Below are 12,986 nucleotides of genomic sequence, written 5' to 3' on the forward strand. Positions count from 1 at the left end.
AATATAAGTTGTGAGGAGGCTTCAAGAGAACTTCAACAGGCTAAGTGAATGGGCTAGAACATGGCAGATGGAATATAATGTGAATAAATATGAAGTTACTCACTTTGGTAGAAAATCAAGAAGGCAGGGTAGTTCTTAAATTACGAGAAGTTGGAAAGTACGAGTGTCCTTGGGTGTCATTGTTCATGAATCACTAAAAGCTAGCAGGCAGATGCAGCAAGCAATTAAAAAGATAAATGGAATGTTCGCCTCCATCATGAGGGGATTGGAGTACAGGTTGTCTTGCTGCATAGAGCCTTGGTGAGATGTCACCCGGAGTATTATGCATAGTTTTGGTCCCCTTATCTAAAGAAGAGTATTCTTGCCAAAGAAGGAGTGCAATCCTAGGATGGCAGGGTTATTTTATGAGGAGGGATTGAAGAGCTTTGGGCCAGAATTCTCCAGCTGTTCATGCCAGTAGGATTCTCCGGACTCACTGGTAGTGCACCCCCACCAGCTTGGGGGTAACGTCAATGGAAATTTCCATTGATAGTGGCAGGACCAGAGAATCCCACCACTAGCAAACAATGTGCCACCTCCCGTTGACTGGAAACACAATGGGGCGGCTGGACAATCTCACCCTTGGTCTGCATTTCAAAGAAAAGGGATGAACTCATTGAAACTTACAAAATTCTTACAGGTCATGACAGGCTGGAAGTAGATAAGATGTTTCTCCTGTCTGGTGAGTCTAAACGTCATGATGTGGGTATGCCGGCGTTGGACTGGCGTAAACACAGTAAAAACAGTCTAAAACCAGGAAACATGATCTCAGGATAAGGTGCATGTCATTTAAAACTGAGATAAAGAGGAATTTCTTCACTCTGACAGTGGTAACTCTGGAATTTCCTACCCAGGGGGCTGTGGATGTTCAATCATTGAGCGCGTTCAAGACAGAAATTGATAGATTTCTGGAGACCTATGGCAACAAGAGATATGGAGACAGTGTGAGAAAGTGGCATTGAGCTAGGTGATCATCCATTCTCAAATTGAATAGTGGAACAGGCTCGACTGATCGAATGACCTACTCCTGTTTCTATGTTCCTAGTAGTTTGAGAAAAATGCTTGAAGTGGCTTGTGATTGGACTCCACTGCAGATTTTGATGAAAATATTCACAAGCAAAAACAATAGTCAGACACACTTTCTTTACCTGAGGCAAGAAACAGTTCAGTTTACATTAATATCCTGATTGCAAATGCGACAGGATGTCCTTACTGCATTAGGATTGTTCTAAGATCTGTCTCACTGGCATCACACTGCAAGATTATTTCATCATTGACATCATAGTATTTCAGCACTGGCATTGTCATCACAAGTTATTTGAATTTAGTGAATGCTGCATCTTGTTCTATGCCCAATATCACGGCACATCTTGGATACTGAGTTTGCATAATGGAACACACTCCAAAACCAAATTAGGCAAAGATTTTGCTAAATAATCCAACAAATCATTGCTCTGTTTTCACATGTTTTGGTCACTGCATCACTGCTACAGCTTTCACCTTGTGAAAACATTTTGCTATCAGTATATGTATGTCCTATGCACGTGACTTCAGGCATCTTCTATTGCATGTTTTTTTCTTGTTCAGTTTCAGTCTCATCTGGCAAGCTCTCTAGCAGTCATATTAAATTCTGATCTTGGTCAACTATGGCTCCTTCCATTATGTCTCCACATCTGGCAACTCGTAGATCATCAACAATGGCTTCCACTCTGGGAAGGTCTCTGACCATCTCATGCTCTCTGTGTTTATATTCTTCTCGAGCTACCCCGGAAACACACATTTTTACTCCTCTAGGATCTGTTCAATGGTCAATAGTTTTGTGTGCTGCAAAATGTTGTAATCTTTGTTGGCACCTTTAGGGTGACCAGTTCAAGCTGAGATGAGGTTGTTGTGTACAGTTTTTGATTTGGAATTCCAGATCTTCATCCTTGCCATTGCATTTGGCTCTCAGACTAATTTGTCCTTTTGGTATGAGTACGTGCCATCACATAGCCTTAGCCTACCTTTGAGGGCTTCATTTTTCGATTGCACTTTACACACGTCTGTGAAGGTCAGGATGTTGCATGATGCACCAGTGTCTATCTGACACTTCTTGTTCACTTGATGCTGTCCTCCTGTGGTCATCATTTTAACAGTTACAAACTATTTATCACCTCTAGATTTAATTGATCTAAGCTGTTATATGGTGTTTAGTGCTTCTTCAGACTCTGGCTGATATCTCTCCAGTGGCCATCTGTATAGGCTTATTTTGTTTCTTTACAGCCAAATACTTAGGTGTGAAATCATATGGCTTCTTGGAGTTAAGAAATTGCTTTCCATGCTGGACAATCACTTTCCTTTATATGTTGTCCTGCACAGTATTTGCATCCTATCCTTTATCCACAATTGTTCTGCTCTTTCCATCCAGAATGTCTCTCAGCATAATGTATCTTCCTTAATTTGTGATGTTTGATGCAAAATTCAATAAAATAATTAATGTGGAAATGTTGTTAAAATACAAGTTAAGTTCACAAATGAGATTCAGTTGGAGAATGAAAATTGTGCACTCAACGTTATTCATCTTCAGAACATATACTGTCCAAAAATCTGCCGTTTGTGTCCTATTCACCCATTTCCCTGTGCCTTGGCTTCTGGTGTAATTTTAAATTTTTCATCCCTGGCTTCATCACCTTCCCTATCTCTATAATCACCTTCAGCCGTACAACCCTCTGCCCACCAACATTCTGGCCTCTTGTGCACCCACAATTTCAATTGCCCCTTCACTGATGGCTGTACTTGGGTCTGGGATTATTTCCCCAAATCTCTTCACTCTTATCGGATGCTCCCTAAAACCTATCCTGAATACATTTGGTCACCTCTCCTAATTTCTAATGTGACTCACTGGGTGGTATCAAAAATTGTGTCATAACACTCCTGTACTATGTATCAACGCAAGTTGTTTTTAATTTGACAGTCACCTTTCTTCGTGACTTGCACCTCACATGAGTGCAGTTGACAGAAACTTTGAGCATTGCGACAATAAGGCAAGCAACAGAATATCTCTGTGAAGCGTCTTAGTGTCAATGTGAGGTTACCTTGGAAAATGAATGCAGTCCAACCACGGGGGATGGGGGTGAAGCAAAGCGGCAGAGAGCCTAATTGCTGCGGGAACTGGGTTAATGGGCGGCCTGACACAAGACAGACTGCTGCGGAGCGCTGTGTCGGCTCACCACAAGTTAGTATTATTTATTCCCTCGACCAAGGAGCAAAATTACAAAATGTTACCATCAGCGTCAGTCCGGCGGGAGTGGGAGTGTGTGAGCGTGAGCGCGCTCAGGGGGTGTGAGCGTGAGCGCGCGGAGGGAGAACGCGCGCAGGGGGTGTGAGCGTGAGCGCGCGGAGGGAGAACGCGCGCAGGGGGTGTGAGCGGGAGCGCGCGGAGGGAGAACGCGCGCAGGGGGTGTGAGCGGGAGCGCGCGCTGTGGGGGGGGGCGGTGGAAATCCCAGTGTGTATCGTTTTGAGGAACCGGGTGGTGTTTGCGCCGAGCGCGGGGGTGAGAGACACGCAGTGACTTCGTTGATTGAGAGATTCGATCCGGTCGCTGGGCTCTGGCTGAGGTTTACTGGCAGCTTTGTCCCTAAAAACTAAACAACCCCCTCCCCTCCTGCACAAACTTCAGGAGGAGTTCTGGCCGTGTTGAGGCACTGGGACAGACGCCACTTGTGTTTTATTTCCCCTCCAGCAGGGTTGCAGGAAGAGTGTTGACGATGTTGGAATTAAAACCTTTATTTGATATTGAGGAAGACGTTGCTCCGTGGCTTCTGAACTGCAGATTGACATCACTGGATGAAGAGGGTAAGATGCAGTAAGCTTGATTTATAACAATAGTGGCACAATGTGCTGATTAAAACAAAAACCTGGTTTGGTCGCAGTAAACTTCGACTAGTGCCCACCTATAGCACGTACAGCCGAGTTTAAAATGTTGAAAAGTAAAAGCTAATTAGCATAGCATTGACTTTTCTATTTGCAATGTGTATCCATCGGTTAATACTTGCAAGTGGATTCAAATTGGTTTTTGTGTAACTGCGAAAAGTGACACATTCATGAAAACTGAGAATGTTAAGAGCTTTTTGGCAAAGTTTAGCATGTAAGCCAACTTATAAAATGTATTCCTTTACTGAATTCAATCTAGATGAATCAACCAGCCCTTCAAGGAAAGAGTTGCAAATTGTCAATGTTGAAAAGAATGGCAACATCCTGTACACCTGGAAGGTAGAATTATTTACTGTGTTCACAATTCATCTTATGAATGCGATTTTAAATTATGCAGACATTATGTCAATTCTGTTCATAATATGTATATATTTCATAGCATGAGGTAGTAACAGGAGTAGGCCATATAGTCACTTGAGTCTGCTTTGCCATTTAATAAGGTCATGGTTGATTTTCAATCTGAACTCCACTTCCCTTCTGATTCCCATTTTTCTTGATTTCCTTGACATGCAGGCATCAATCATTTTCAGCCCTGAATAATCCTCAGTGACTGAACATCCACAGTCCTATAGGTAGAGAATTCCAAAGATTCACAACTCTCTTTGAATGAAAAAATCTCATCTCTGTCTGAAATGGTTGTCCCCTTATCCTGAGGTTATGACCCCCAGTTCTAAACTTACTGCCAGGACAAATACCCTGTCAGGCACTTGCAGAATCATTTTCAATGAGATCACCTCTCATTTGTCTAAATTCTGGAGAGTATCGGCCCATTCTATTCAATTACTCCTTATAGGACAAGCTCATCCCAGGAATCAATCTAGTCAACTTTCATTCGATTTCCTCCAGTCAAGCGCATCATCCCACGGGTACAGAGTCCAAAACTGTACATAGTACTCCCAAGTGTTGTCCTGAAGCTCTTAAAATTGCAGCAAGACTTCCTTACACCTTCACTCCAATCCTATTGCAATAAAGGTCAACATACTGTTTGCCTTCCTAGTTAATTTTTGTACGTAGACATACAAATCCCTCTGAACACCAACATTTAATGGTTCTCAACATTTAAAAAAAATCAGATTCTTCCCACTAAAATGAATAGCCTCACGTTTTCCCCACATACTTCATCTGGCATCTTTTTGCCCATTTACTTACCTATCAATGTCTTTTTGAAGGCTGTTTGCACCCTCTCACTTTTTTTGTATCACAATAAATTTGGATACATTACACTTGGCCCCTTTACTTAATTCATTTGTACAGATTGTAAATAAATTCATAGAGTCATAGAGGTTTGCAGCATGGAAACAGGCCCTTCGGCTCAACGTGTCCATGCCACCCTTTTTTTTAAAACTCTTAGTCCCAGTCGCCCGCACTTGGCCCATATCCCTCTATACCCTTCTCACCCATGCAACTGTCTAAATGCTTTTTAAAAGACAAAATTTACCTGCCTCCACTACTACCTCCGGCAACTTGTTCCAGACACTCAGCACCCTCTGTGTGAAAAAATTGCCCATCTGGACACTTTTGTATCTCTCCCCTCTCGTCTTAAATCTATGCCCTCTAGTTTTAGACTCCCCTACCTTTGGGAAAAGATATTGACTTTCTAGCTGATCTATGCCCCTCATTATTTTATAGACCTTTATTGGATCACACCTCAGTAGAAGGCTGAGGTGTGATCTAATAGAGGTCCCAGTCTATCCAGCCTCTGCTTATAACTCAATCCATCAAGTCCCAGTAGCATCCTAGTAAATCTTTTCTGTACTCTTTCTAGTTTAATAATATCCTTTCTGTGACCAGAACTGGACACAGTATTCCAAGTGTGGCCTTACCAATGCCTTGTACAACTTTAACAAGACAATTCAAATCCTGAATTCAATGTTCTGACCAATGAAACCAAGCATGCTGAATGCCTTCTTCACCATTCTGTCCTCTTGTGACTCCACTTTCAAGGAGCTATGAACCTGTACCCCTAGATCTTTTTGTTCTGTAACTCTCCCCAATGCCTTATCATTAATTGGGTAAGTCCTGCCGTGGTTCAGCCTACCGAAATGCATCACTTCGCATTTATCTAAATTAAACGCCATCTGCCATTCGTCAGCACACTGGCCCAATTGATCAAGATCCCATTGCAATCTGAGATAACCTTCTTCACTGTCCACTGTGCCACGAATCTTGGTGTCATCTGCAAACTTACTAACCATATCTCCCCCTATATTCTCATCCAAATCATTAATATAAATGACAAATAACAGCGGACCCAGCACTGATCCCTGAGGCACAGCGCTGGTCTCAGGTCTCCAGTTTGAAAAACAACCTCTACAACCACCCTCTGGCTTCTGTCATAATCCAGTTTTGTATCCATTTGGCTACCTCACCCTGGATCCCATGAGGTTTAACCTTATGCAACAACTTACTATGTGGTACCTTGTCAAAGGCCTTGCAAAAGTCCATGCAGACAACATCAACTGCACTGTCCTCATCTACCTTCTTCATTAGCCTTTCAAAAAACTCATTCAAGTTTGTGAGACGTGATTTTCCACTCACAAAGCCATGCTGATTGTTCCTAATCACTCCTTGTGTCTCTAAATGCCTGTAGATCCTGTGTCTCAAAATAACTTCCAAGAACTTACTCACCACAGATGTGAGGCTCACCAGCCTGTAGTTCCCAGGTTTTTCCCTGCAGCCCTTTTTAAACAAAGGCACAGCATTTGCCACCCGAAGGGCCTGTTCTGCGCTGTAATGTTCTATGTTCTATGACTATCGATGATTCAAATATCTCTGCTAGGGGCCCACAATTTCCTCCCTAACCTCCCACACTGTCCTGGGATACCCATCATCAGGTCCCGTGGATTTATCTACCTTGATGCGCTTTAAGACTTCCAGCACCACCTCCTCTGTAATATATACACTCGTCAAGACATCATTATATTTATGTCCGCAAGTTCCCTAACATCCATGCTTTCCTCAACAGTAAATGTTGATGAGAAATATCCATTTAGGATCTTGCCCATCTTTTGTAGATCCACACATAGATGACCTTGTTGATCCTTAAGAGGCCTTAGTCTCTCCCTTGTTACTCCTTTGGCCTTTATGTATTTGTAAAAGCTGAACCTTGCAACAGCTTGTCAACCAGAAAATGACCCATTTATTCCTCATGTCTGTTTTAATTGATCCTTTATTTGTACTGTATTATGCCAACCTCATGAGCCCTACTTTTGTGTGACACCTTAGCCAATATTTTTTGAAAATCTAAATATATTACATCCACTGTTTCCCTTTAGTCTGCTTGTTATATCCTCCAGAACTCTACTCTAAATTTCAAATGTAACTTTCCTTTCAAAACACCATTTTGACTTTATCTGGCCATATCTTTTGAATTTCTGTTACCACTTCCTTAATAACAGATTTTAGCATTTTTGCAATGACTAACGGCAGGCTAACAGGTCTGAACTCCTTGGTTTTCTCTCATGCACTCCTTTCTTGAATTGTAATGTTGGATGTTTTACCTTCCTGTTGACTAGATGATTGCAGAATCTAGGGAATTTTGGAATATCACAAACAGTGCATTTACCGTCTCTGCCGCCACTTCTTTTCAGAAGTCTAGTTGTTAGCTGCTAAGTCTAGCTGATTTGTTGGCTTTCTGTTCCATTAATTTTTGCAATACTTTTTATTTATTAATTAAATTCCTCAATCTCATTGGACCCTTGGTTCCCCACTGTTTTTGGTATTTTTTTGTCTTCTGATGTGAAGACAGACACAAAGTATTTGTTTAATTTTTCTGCCTTTTCCTTATTCCCTATTATTTCTTTTGTTTCTGCCTAGAAGGAATGCATGTTTACTTTTGCTTTCTCGTTATTTTTTACATACTTGTAGAAGCTCTTATGACCTGTCTTTATGTTCCTGACTATTTGCTCTCATTCAATTTTTTCCTTTTTAATCCTATGCTGGTATCTAAATCTGTCCCAACCCCAGGCTGGCTACTTTTATTTACATTACAAATCTCTTCAATTTAACCTAATATTGTACTTAACCTCTTTATCCAAGGCATTTTATTCCTTAATGGAGTGAAGGTTCATTGAGAATTATAGAACGTTTCTTTAGATTTTTACCATTGAACATTTACTGTCATAATCTTTTAAATCTCTCTTTCCATCAAACTTGTCCCTCAGACCCATGTAATTAACTTTAAATATTCCAGTTTCAGAATTCTGTATATCATTATCACTCAATTGAAATTATTACTTCTTCTGGAGGATTCCTTACACTTACATTATTTAGTAACCCTGTTTCCTTGCACAAAACTTACTGTAGAGTAGCTTCTTACCTGGTTGGTTACGCAATAAGGTGGACGAACTTGCAGCCTGGATTGGTGCCTGGGACTTCAATGTATGGCCATTTCAGAGACATGGATAGAGCAGGGACAGGAATGGTTGTTGCAGGTTCTGGGTTCAGATGTTTCAGTCAGAGCAGAGAAGGTGGTAGAAGAGAGGGAGGCATGGCGTTGCTAGTCAAGGACAGTATTACGGTGGCAGAAAGAATGTTTGATGTGGACCTGTCTATTGAGGTAGTATGGGCTGAGATTAAAAACAAGAAAGGAGAGATCACACTATTAGGAGTTTTTTATAGGCCTCCAAAAAGTTCCAGAGATGTAGAGGAAAGGATTACAAAGATGATCCTGGATAGGTGCGAAAGTAACAGGGTAGTTGTTATGGGGGACTTTAACTTTACAAATATCGATTGGAAAAGCTATAGTTCAAGCACGTTAGAGAGGTTAGTTTTTGTCCGGTGTGTGCAGGAATGTTTCAAGACACAGTATCTAGATAGGCCAACAAGAGGTGAGGCTACATTGGATCTGGTACTGGGTAATGAATGAGACCAGGTGTTAGACTTGGAGGTAGGTGAGCACTTTGGTGATAGTGACCACAATTCGGTTACGTTTACCTTAGTGATGGAAAGGGATAGGCATATACCGAAGGGCAGAAGTTATAGCTGGGGGGAAAGTAATTATGAGGCTATTAGGCGAGACTTAGGATACATAGGGTGGAGTGGGAAATTGCAGGGGCTCGGAACATTTGAAATGTGGAGCTTATTCAAGGAGCAGCTACTGTGAATCCTTGATAAATATGTACCTGTCAGGCAGGGAGGAAGTGGTCGAGCGAGGGAACTGTGGTGTCCTAAGGAAGTTGAATTTCTGGTGAAAAGGAAAAAGGAGGCTTATGTAAAGATGAGACGTGAAGGCCCAGTTAGGGCACTGGAGAGTTATAAATTAGCCAGGAAGGAGCTAAAGAGTGAGTTAAGAGCTAGAAGAGGACATGAGAAGACTTTGGTGGATAGGATCAAGGAAAATCCTGAAGTTTTCTACAGGTATGTCAAGAATAAAAGATTGGTTAGGGCAAGATTAGGGCCAGTCAGAGACAGCAGTGGGAAGTTGTGCGTGGAGCCTGAAGAGATAGGAGAGGCACTGAATAAGTATTTTTCGTCAGTATTCACGCAGGAAAAAGTCAGTGTAGTCGAGGAGAATACTGCGATACCAGGTAGTAGACTAGATGGGATTGAGGTACATAAGGAGGAGGTGTTGGCAATTCTTGAGAGTATGAAAATAGATAAGTCCCTTGGGCTGGATGGGATTTAGCCTAGGATTCTCTGGGAGGCTAGGGAGGAGATTTCAGAGCCTTTGGCTTTGATCTTCATGTCGTCATTGGCTTCAGGTATAGTGCCGGAAGACTGGAGGATAGCAAATGTTGTTCCCTTGTTCAAGAAGGGGAGTAGAGACCATCCTGGGAATTATAGACCCGTGAGCCTTACTTCTGTTGTGGGCAAAGTTTTGGAAAGAATTATAAGGGATAGGATTTATAATCATCTAGAGGGAAATAAATTGATTAGGGATAGTCAACACGGTTTTGTGAAGGGTAGGTCGTGCCTCACAAACCTTATCGAGTTTTTTGAAAAGGTGACCAAAGAGGTGGATAAGGGTAAGGCAGTTGACGTGGTGTATGTGGATTTTAGCAAAGCGTTTGATAAGGTTCCCCATGGTAGGCTATTGCAGAAAATGCAGATGCATGGGATTGAGGGTGATTTAGCAGTTTGGATCAGGAATTGGCTAGCTGATAGAAGACAGAGGGTGGTGGTTGATGGGAAATATTCAACCTGGAGTTCAGTTACAAGTGGTGTACCTCAAGGATCTGTTTTGGGGCCACTGCTGTTCGTCATTTTTATAAATGACCTAGATGAGGGTGTAGAAGGATGGATTAGTAAATTTGCTGATGACACCAAAGTCGGAGGAGTTGTAGACAGTGAGGATGGATGTTACAGTTTGCAGAGGGACATAGATAAGCTGCAGAGCTGGGCCGAGAGGTGGCAGATGGACTTTAATACGGAAAAGTGTGAGGTGATTCACTTTGGTAAGAGTAGCACGAGTACAGAATATAGGGCTAATGGAAGGACTTTTATTAGTATTGATGAGCAGAGAGATCTCGGTGTACCTGTGCATAGCTCCCTGAAAGTTGGCACCCAAGTTGATAAGGTTGTTAAGAAGGTGTACGGTGTATTAGCTTTTATTGGTAGAGGGATTGAATTTCAGAGCTGTGAGGTCATGTTACAACTGTACAAAACTCTGGTGCGGCTGCATTTGGAGTATTGCGTACAGTTCTGGTTGCCGCATTATAAGAAAGATGTGGAGGCATTGGAAAGGGTGCAGAGGAGGTTTACCAGGATGTTGCCTGGTATGAGGATAGGCTGAGGGACTTGAGGTTATTTTCATTGGAGAGAAGAAGGTTACGAGGTGACCTAATTGAGGCATATAAGATGATCAAAGGATTGGATAGGGTGGACAGCTCTCACTGTCCACCCTATCCGATCCCTGGATGGTGATGGCTAACACAAGGGGACATAGCTTTAAATTAAGGCGTGGTAATTATAGGACGGATGTCAGAGGTAGGTTCTTTACTCAGAGGGTAGTAAGGTCGTGGAATGCCCTGTCTGCAGCAGTTGTGGACTCGCCAACTTTAAGGGCATTCAAATGGTCATTGGATAGGCATATGGATAACATTGGAATAGCTTAGGTTAGAGGGTCATTAGATTGGTTCCACTGGTCGGCGCAACGTTGACGGCCGAAGGGCCTGTACTGCGCTGTAATGTTCTATGTTCTGTGATGTATTGGTCCAGGAAATTGTCCCAGATGCATTCCGTTAACTTGTCTTCCAAACATATCATGATTATTGCATTATCCTTCTCTGTATATCTTGATTCATATACACTCTCCAAGAGTATAGCTACTGTTAGTGGGTCTACAACATATTCCCATCAGTGTTATTTTTTACTTCCCACTCATATTGATTCTACTACTTGCACTTCCTAGCCTAGTAGGTCCTTCACTTTGTCCTGTATGACTGCAACACTGATATGACGAGGGTAAAATCGAGAGGAGGTAAACAGCTCTAGCACTGCTTTAACTGTTGAAATAAGGCAGGGAAAAGATTTGCTCCTATTTTTAAATTCCTGATTGGTCCCTTATGGCATAACTGCTGGTTAATCTGGAGTCTGGGACAAGAATATCTAAATAATGTTTAGATTTTCAGGTCCATGGTGAAGTTGACAGATTTGGTCACATTTTAAGGTGAATTAGTGATTTCAGAAATGAAATTGGTCTCCGTCTCCAATTCTACCATCAATGATTCAACAGCCCACTTCAATGGAAAAGAAAATCGAACAGGATGTAATATGGGCTGCTGATTTGCTATTATCTACTTTTTTTTCCACTCTCTCTCTGCTGAACAAGTGCCAACGATTGGTATGTTTTCAATTTTTGAATAAACAAATGTAATTAGAAAGGAAGATTTACATTGATATAGCATCCTCATGACCGCTGGATGTCTCAAAGAACTTTACAGTAAAGTAAGTGCAGTCACTGCTGCGATATTGGAAAAGTGGCAGCCTGTATGTGCACAGGAACCTCCCATAAGCAACAATGTGACCATGAACAGATAATCTGTTTTTGTGATGTTGACTGAGGGACAAATATGGTAAAGACACCAGGGATAACTTCCTCCTTTTTCAAACTAAAACCATAGGATTATTTCAATCCACCTGAGAGGGCCGACAGAGCCTAGGCTTAATGCCTCATTTGAAAGAAAATGCAGACATCCTCAATGTAAGCCTTGATGTTTATGTACAAGAACCCGTAATGTTTTGTCTCAGAGGTGGCTAAAATTTTAACAATAAAGAAACTTGTGAGTGTTTAAATTGCAAGTTTTCAATACATTGTTGAGTTAAATATTACACAAAATAACTCTTTTGGAGAATAGGTGCAATCAGTCTACACGCCAAGGCCCTTAAAAGTATATTGGGTGTTCTTCCATGTATTGCAGGTGGGCAGTCAATGACCTGTCGCACATTTAAAAGTTTTATGTCAATTTCTTCAAAGAATGGAATGACTGTACAAATACACAAAATCAGTGGACAACAGAAACTGCCATTACAATAACGTTAAAAATTTCAATAATTTAAATTATAATGGTGTTCTCTTTTTGACGCTGCACAATCCTAACAAAGCTTGAACCCATACAAACCATGTGCATTGTGGTTGATCGACAACAGTGAAAGATTACTGATGAACATCTAAATAGATACCAATTAATTGATAATTAATGAAGCAGTGCATACTGCTGTACCAACAAGTTCACCGAGCATGGCAATAGCAAATTATGAAGTTGAGTGCGTTAATCATCAATTAATTTATACAGTAGTGGGGCACTGGCTGCTTATATGGAAACTTGGTCAACAGTGAGTCAGTCAATCCATAGACCAGCATGTACATGCTGCCACAGCTTTGTGTCCTAATAACTGCAAATGAACCCCACCAGTTTTATCAGGAGATTATGCAGTGAGCCATTATCTTTTGCTGATCAATGAGCCATCGTGTAATACTGTTTGTAAGTATTGTTCAAAAACAAGAAGTTTTTTAGGTTGCTGTTCACTTAAA

The 12,986-nt window shown here is 41.5% G+C and overlaps 1 protein-coding gene across 3 annotated transcripts in view; it reads left to right on the plus strand.

Annotated features, from left to right (window-relative positions):
• The first annotated feature begins 3,574 nt into the window (after positions 1 to 3,574).
• The window catches only part of gsap (gamma-secretase activating protein), a 98,264-nt gene continuing 88,852 nt past the window's right edge, over positions 3,575 to 12,986 (plus strand). For all 3 annotated transcript variants that reach the window (XR_013888976.1, XR_013888977.1, XM_080207457.1), the window contains exons 1-2: positions 3,575 to 3,874; positions 4,212 to 4,291. Coding sequence is in view for 1 of the 3 variants with exons in the window: in XM_080207457.1 (XP_080063583.1) it covers positions 3,787 to 3,874; positions 4,212 to 4,291 (168 nt within the window). In the remaining 2 variants the exon portion in view is untranslated. The remainder of the gene's footprint in view (positions 3,875 to 4,211; positions 4,292 to 12,986) is intronic.

Source organism: Carcharhinus amblyrhynchos, chromosome 19, assembly GCF_965287045.1.
Source record: "Carcharhinus amblyrhynchos chromosome 19, sCarAmb.v2.hapA, whole genome shotgun sequence".
In the NCBI taxonomy this organism is placed as follows: Eukaryota; Metazoa; Chordata; class Chondrichthyes; order Carcharhiniformes; family Carcharhinidae; genus Carcharhinus; species Carcharhinus amblyrhynchos.